Consider the following 6779-nt stretch of genomic DNA (forward strand, 5'->3'; position numbering starts at 1 on the left):
AATTCGGTATTTTCGATTATTTAAAATGAGGCCGTATCGAATAATCGGATTACCATCGATAGATTTGCTAGCGGTAGCAGCTGAACAAGAAAAAACAAAAAGGTACTCAAGGTGAAGTAATTTGGCTTAATAATACAGGTAATTATTGCAAACACTCCACTTCAAATTGTGCAAAAAAAATTGGCTCACAAAGTGACGTAATTTGTACAGAGAAATCAAGTCAAAATAACGCCACAAATCCAGCCAACATTTTGCGTCATTATCAAATTATTGATTTTATTTGACATTTGTTTTCGATGCCGTTGTCGTCACAGCTACAGCCAAACATACACACAAAGCAGACACACACACACACACCACACCGAGCGAGCGTGGGGCTGAAAAGGGGGACAAAGGCAAGGCTGCTTTAGTCACCGGCCTCAAAACAGCCACATCCAGCAAAATGAGTGCGAAAAGCAAACGCCCAGGCACAGCGAACAGTCAGACACCGAATGAGTGCGTTCAGGTCGTGGTGCGATGTCGTCCGATGAGCAATCGGGAGCGCACCGAAGGCTCGCCGGAGGTTGTCAATGTCTATCCGAATCGCGGTGTCGTCGAGCTACAGAATCTGGTAGATGCGAACAAGGAGCAGCGCAAGGTGTTCACCTATGATGCCGCATACGATGCGAATGCGTCACAGACAACGCTTTACCATGAGGTCGTCTTTCCACTGGTCAGCTCCGTGCTGGAGGGTTTTAATGGCTGTATCTTTGCGTATGGTCAGACGGGCACGGGCAAAACGTTTACGATGGAGGGTGTGCGTGGCAATGATGATTTGATTGGCATTATACCGCGTACATTTGAGCAAATCTGGCTGCACATCAATCGCACCGAGAACTTTCAGTTTTTGGTTGACGTCTCGTATCTGGAGATCTACATGGAGGAGCTGCGCGATCTACTCAAACCCAATTCCAAGCATCTGGAGGTGCGTGAACGCGGCTCCGGCGTCTATGTGCCCAATCTGCATGCCATCAACTGCAAGAGTGTCGACGACATGTTCCACGTAATGAAGCTGGGCAACAAGAATCGCACTGTCGGCTTCACCAACATGAACGAGCACAGTTCCCGGTAAGTTCTTCTGTCAGCTTCAGCTAAAGATTGCTGCTTACAGATTAATATCTATATATTTTTTTTGCAGTTCGCATGCCATATTTATGATCAAGATCGAGATGTGCGACACGGAGACGAACACGATCAAGGTGGGCAAGCTGAATCTCATTGATTTGGCTGGCAGTGAGCGACAGTCGAAGACAGGCGCTTCGGCGGAACGCCTCAAGGAGGCCAGCAAAATCAATTTGGCGCTCTCATCGCTGGGCAATGTAATCTCAGCGTTGGCAGAGAACTCGCCCCATGTACCGTATCGTGATTCAAAGCTGACGCGCCTGCTACAGGACTCACTGGGCGGCAACTCAAAGACGATCATGATTGCCAACATTGGACCATCGAATTACAATTACAACGAGACGCTAACGACACTGCGCTATGCACAGCGGGCCAAGAACATCCAGAATCAGCCCATTAAGAACGAGGATCCGCAGGATGCCAAACTCAAGGAGTACCAGGCAGAAATTGAGCGACTCAAGCGTCTCATTGCGCCGCAACAACAACAACGCACCGAGAAACTAGCAGCGGCGGCGAAGAAGCGCGTCAAGAAGCCAAAGCGGGAACAGCCGCGTCGCGCTTTAACGGATAGTGCGGTTCAGGAACAGCAACTGCACGTAGAAGAGGAGGCGGAGAGTGAAGCTGATGCTTCGGAGCCCGAGTCGGACAAGGAGAACGAGGCGGAGGTGGCCAAGTCCAATGAGCAATTGGAACGCGAGCGTGTGGAGAACGCCAAACTGGCGGCCAAGCTGGCTGAGCTCGAGGGTCAGCTGGTGCGCGGCGGTAAGAATCTGCTGGACACGTACAGCGAACGCCAGATCGAGCTGGAAAAGAAGCTGGTGGAGATTGCTGAGCGCAAGAAGCGTGAAATTGAAATACAACAGCAGCTGGAACTGCAAGAGGAGACGACACTGGAGATAAGGGAGCGCAACGTTTCGCTGGAGCAGGAGGTGGAGCTGAAGAAGCGCAAGCTATCCAAATGCTACGCCAAGTATCTGGCGCTTCAGCAGGAGCTGAACGACTGCAAGCACGATCACAACCAGGATCTGCGCGAACTGGAGATGGCACAGAACGAGCTGGTCAAGGAGCTGAAGCGCCAGCTGCTGATCATTGACAATTTTGTGCCCGTCGAGGTGAAGCAGCGCCTGTACACTCAGGCCAAATACGACGAGGAGCAGGAGGAATGGAAATTCGCCCCATTGCCGATGCCACTGACCGTGGATGGTAAATTCAGTAGCAAGCGTCCCGTCTCGCATCCGCTACGACGACGACCCACCTCAGAGTATGCACTGCAGGAGGCTAAATCGAGTGCGCCCAGTGCGCTGCGCTTTAAGAGCGAGAACATTGTCAGCTATGAGCTGGAGATGCCCTGTCGCACCACCCAAGAGTATCGCACGCCCAAGGTGTCTGCCTCGTTGCAAGCGGTCCTCGCCCAGGCCATGCAGACCGGCGACGACATTGACATTGTGGACTCTCACACCAATTCGCTGCGCCATCGTCTCGAAAATATCATCAATGGCAATGCCAATGCAGGTACATTGCCATCTGCTGCTGCGACTGCTGCAGCTGCTGCTGCTAGTGCAACTGTAAATGCAACCGGTCCAGGTGGCGCGTCCAATGTGCGTCACGTCAAGTCCACACGCAGTGGCCTGCCCAGTCCGGGATCAGCGCTCGACTCTAATCGACGACCGCCCACAGGCCGTTTGCAGCCCAAAAAGCCTGCCTCGGCTTATCCCAAGGCACGTGGCCTGGTCAACAAGTAGTTGTAGTAGGAAAGTACTCAAAACCAACTCATCTCAGTCAGTTGCCAGTCACAACAACACAACACACACACATTCACACGTTCACTAACCAAAGCTCTCATATAGTCAGTCACAAATGTCAAATGTCTGTTTTTGGCAAATCGAATCCTTGTTCCAGTTCCGCACTCTTTGCTAACTCCTTAGCCCAATCTTCGCACAATTCTCGCTTTGTAAAAGTATTTTGCATTTTTGTATTCTTGTTTATTCTATTTATGTTTACTTTTTAATTATCGTTTTTTGGTTATTCTCGTATTTAGTTTGTTATTGCTTTCGTGTGCACGGCTGGGGCGCATCGTCTGAATTTTGCCCCACTGTGGCCAAGTCATTCATTTATGTGCAATTTAATCTTAAGTTTAACGTGTACTTTTAAATTGTTTATAATTATACTTAGTACAAGCAGCTTAGTTAATCAGGTAAACCAAATAAAAAGCAACTCAAAACAAATATAATATTTTTATCAGATTTGGTTATTGGTTTTTTAAATGTGAACTAAGTTGTTGGTTCAATTATAAGTGCAGCAGACAAATGTACAGATCCCACCCATTACTGGATGACCTTGAGTGAGCGACCAACCTCAATGAAGGCTTCAATAGCTCGATCAATTTCCGCCTCTGTGTGAGCGGCGGAGATTTGAACGCGAATGCGTGCCTTGCCCTGCGGCACCACTGGATAGCTGAATCCAATGACATAAATGCCACGTGCTGCAATAAATAAAGTGGCAACTGTATATGTAGTCCAGATGCGTATTTAGCACTTACTTAGCATTTGATCGGCAAAGGTGGAGGCCAGACGGGCATCGCCCAACATGACCGGACAGATGGGATGATTCTCGCCAGCAATGTTGAATCCCGCCTTTGTCATGGCATCGCGGAAGCGTTGCGTGTTGCTCTGGACACGCTGACAGAGTTCACTGGAGCTGAGCAGCATGTCCATGACCTTGAGGCCGACGGCTACTACAGCCGGCGGCAGTGTGTTGGAGAAGAGATATGGACGCGATTTCTGGCGCAGAAATGAGATTAGCTCGGTGGGGCCAGTTGTATATCCACCAGAGGCGCCACCCAGTGCTTTGCCTAGCGTCGAGTTGATAATATCCACCTCGCCCATGACATTGGCATACTCCTCGGTGCCGCGTCCAGTGGCACCAAAGAAGCCTGTCGCATGGCACTCATCAACAAACACGAGTGCATCATATTTCTTGGCCAGCTCGACAATGCGAGCCAACGGCGCTATATTGCCATCCATGGAGAAGACACCATCGGTGGCAATCAGCTTGAGACGGGCATCGCTCGACCGCAGCTGCTGCTCCAAATCAGTCAGATCGCGATGCTTGTAGCGCTGCTTCTTCGCCTTGCACAACCGGATGCCATCGATGATAGACGCATGGTTCAGCTCATCGGAGAAGACGGCATCCTCGGGCGTGAGTATTGCCTCAAAAATGCCCGCATTGGCGTCAAAGCACGACGCATACAAGATCGTATCCTCGCGTCCATGAAATTGCGCAATCTTCTGCTCCAGCTTCTTGTGGATGTCCTGAGTGCCACAAATGAATCGCACCGAGCTCAATCCAGCACCATATTTATTCAGCAGCTGTTGACTGTACTGCACAATCTCCGGATTGTTCTGATGTGAGAATTAAATAATAGATTAAATGGGTTGTCAATAAAATCTGGCACACAAACTAACCGCCAGCCCCAGATAGTTATTGGCACAAAAATTCAGAATCTGGCGATCGCTGCCCTGCACCGTTATCTGTGTGCTCTGCGATGAGGTTATGATGCGCTCCGCCTTAAAAGTCCCCGCCTCCTTGATACCACTCAGTTGTTTGCTTAGCAGCTCACGCAGCTGGGTCTGCGCAGCGGCGCTATAATGACGCACTTGCTCCCCAGCTATGCGCATTCAAAAATATTACATAAAGTCAACGCAAGTATCAGCAATTCTCGACAACAATACGCAATTGGCAAAGAAAAACTTACCGCAGCCGCGTAGTGATATTACTTTTGACAAAGTGGACATGATGCGGCGTATACTCAATATGTGTGTATCTATGTGAACCTGTCCACTCAACGTCTCGAATGGAACTGAACGGAAAAAAAACGCAAATCTCAGCGTCAACGAACGCAGCAATGTCAACGACAACGGTGCCAGGTCCCCTAAAATATGGCAGCAGCAATAGCAACAATTTTGTATCGGTTGTTTCTTGTTTTTATTTATAAATACATAGACCGCACTAAACTTCATTCATGTGTATGTATGTAGTACTCATAACTACATACAAACATACATCTGCACATAAATGCTTTTTATTCAGTTAATTTAATTTGCTTTCATTTTCGTTGTCATGGCTGTCATAGTATGCTGTTGGATATTTTCTGTATTTTGTTGTTTCATGTGCTACACTCAGAGAATGATCCCACAATATCCATTATTGCTTTCTATTTACAAATTTGTTCCAAGTGTTTTTAAATGCAGTTAAGAAAAAATGCAATTTCAATTTGTGTTCAGCAAATAGTTGCTATAGTGTTTATTACATATTAAAAAACATATTTATTGATTTTATTTGCAGAGATAATTGATTTATATAACCAAAAAGAATTGAAATGAAAATCGTAAACCCATTATATATATCTGTAAATTTGTTGTGGTGTTCATGTCAATAATCTTTCCTACGGCTAATTGTATAAATTACTGACAAGGTCGCTGTCAATTATTTATTTTCTTTAATATGTTCAAGTTTCACGTTCTTCTACACATGCATACTTATACAAACATACAATCCACAATATACTTTTGCAAATAAGCAAAAATGTATTTATATACATTCGATTTAAATGTGCATTTGATTTAAATTAGTGTGAGTTGAAGAACTCATCTGAGTTCAATAGTAAACTAAGCTGATAAGCAAATTTCAAATGCTGAAATGTGTGTGTGTTTCACTCTACCACCAATATCTTGCAAGCATACATAATAGTATTGAATAAATATGTACATGTGTAAGTATTCTTGATCACTGTGATCACTATCGATTTAGCATAAATATATACCCTTGTAGAGGGTATTCTAATTTTTTCATGACACGCGTAACACATTGTAACTTTCCCGACCTTGAAAATATATTTATGCTTGATCAGTATCACAATCACTGAAGCCATCTACGTCTGTCCGTATGTCCTTACTTTGTACAACAATTTTTTAACTGAGTTAGACTCCATTATACCGTAGACATACATGTCAAATATAAAATATAACCATATAAATTTTGATATTCACTTCTCAGCCAGTAGAGAAATGGAAAGCATCTGAATAAAATGTTAAACGAGACATATACAAAACGAGTAATAAAAATATAAATGTTTTGAACTACGGTTTAAAATTTAGATGTTAGCAAATTAATTTCCATTTCGATTTAAATATATATATTTCTTAAGAATATGCAGTTTTATTTTTAATTTAGTTGTTAACAAAAATATTCAAAATAAATAGATAAAGTAAAAAGTAAATGAACAACAGGTTCTACCGAGATTTGAACTCGGATCGCTGGATTCAAAGTCCAGAGTGCTAACCATTACACCATAGAACCTCACATTTTTCGCCCGAATTCAGCAACAAATATTTACGAACACATCTATGCTTGGCAACTTTTACATCAGTTTCACAGCATTTCATGAGGTCAATAACATTTTAATAATCAAACAAATGTTTGGTAAGACACGAAAGCAAGTATAAACTTTTTCTTGAAGAATCATGAATGTAAATTTTGAATAATTATGTTCGCAACTACATTCATTTTATAAAAACGTGCTTCCTATGAGTAATACTAGTAATCAAACACATATTGAT

The 6779-nt window shown here is 44.5% G+C and overlaps 2 protein-coding genes and 1 non-coding gene across 3 annotated transcripts; 1 reads left to right on the forward strand and 2 right to left on the reverse strand.

Moving 5' to 3' along the window:
- Window positions 1–52: 52 nt before the first annotated feature.
- On the forward strand, window positions 53–3386 carry LOC6558214 (kinesin-like protein Klp68D). Its single transcript, XM_001984274.2, has 3 exons — window positions 53–138; window positions 315–1107; window positions 1178–3386. The coding sequence occupies exons 2-3, from the start codon at window positions 443–445 to the stop codon at window positions 2901–2903; spliced, it is 2391 nt and encodes a 796-aa protein (XP_001984310.1). The 5' UTR covers window positions 53–138; window positions 315–442; the 3' UTR covers window positions 2904–3386.
- A 2-nt stretch (window positions 3387–3388) lies between these two features.
- Window positions 3389–5062, reverse strand: LOC6558404 (2-amino-3-ketobutyrate coenzyme A ligase, mitochondrial). Its single transcript, XM_001984273.3, has 4 exons — window positions 4916–5062; window positions 4626–4828; window positions 3701–4562; window positions 3389–3643 (listed from the first exon to the last, which is right to left on the reverse strand). The coding sequence occupies exons 1-4, from the start codon at window positions 4953–4955 to the stop codon at window positions 3486–3488; spliced, it is 1263 nt and encodes a 420-aa protein (XP_001984309.1). The 5' UTR covers window positions 4956–5062; the 3' UTR covers window positions 3389–3485.
- A 1385-nt stretch (window positions 5063–6447) lies between these two features.
- On the reverse strand, window positions 6448–6519 carry Trnaq-uug. Its single transcript has one exon. It is a non-coding gene; the product is annotated as a tRNA-Gln (tRNA).
- Window positions 6520–6779: the final 260 nt, after the last annotated feature.

The sequence above is a fragment of the Drosophila grimshawi genome, unplaced genomic scaffold (assembly GCF_018153295.1).
Source record: "Drosophila grimshawi isolate 15287-2541.00 unplaced genomic scaffold, ASM1815329v1 contig_44, whole genome shotgun sequence".
NCBI lineage: Eukaryota > Metazoa > Arthropoda > Insecta > Diptera > Drosophilidae > Drosophila > Drosophila grimshawi.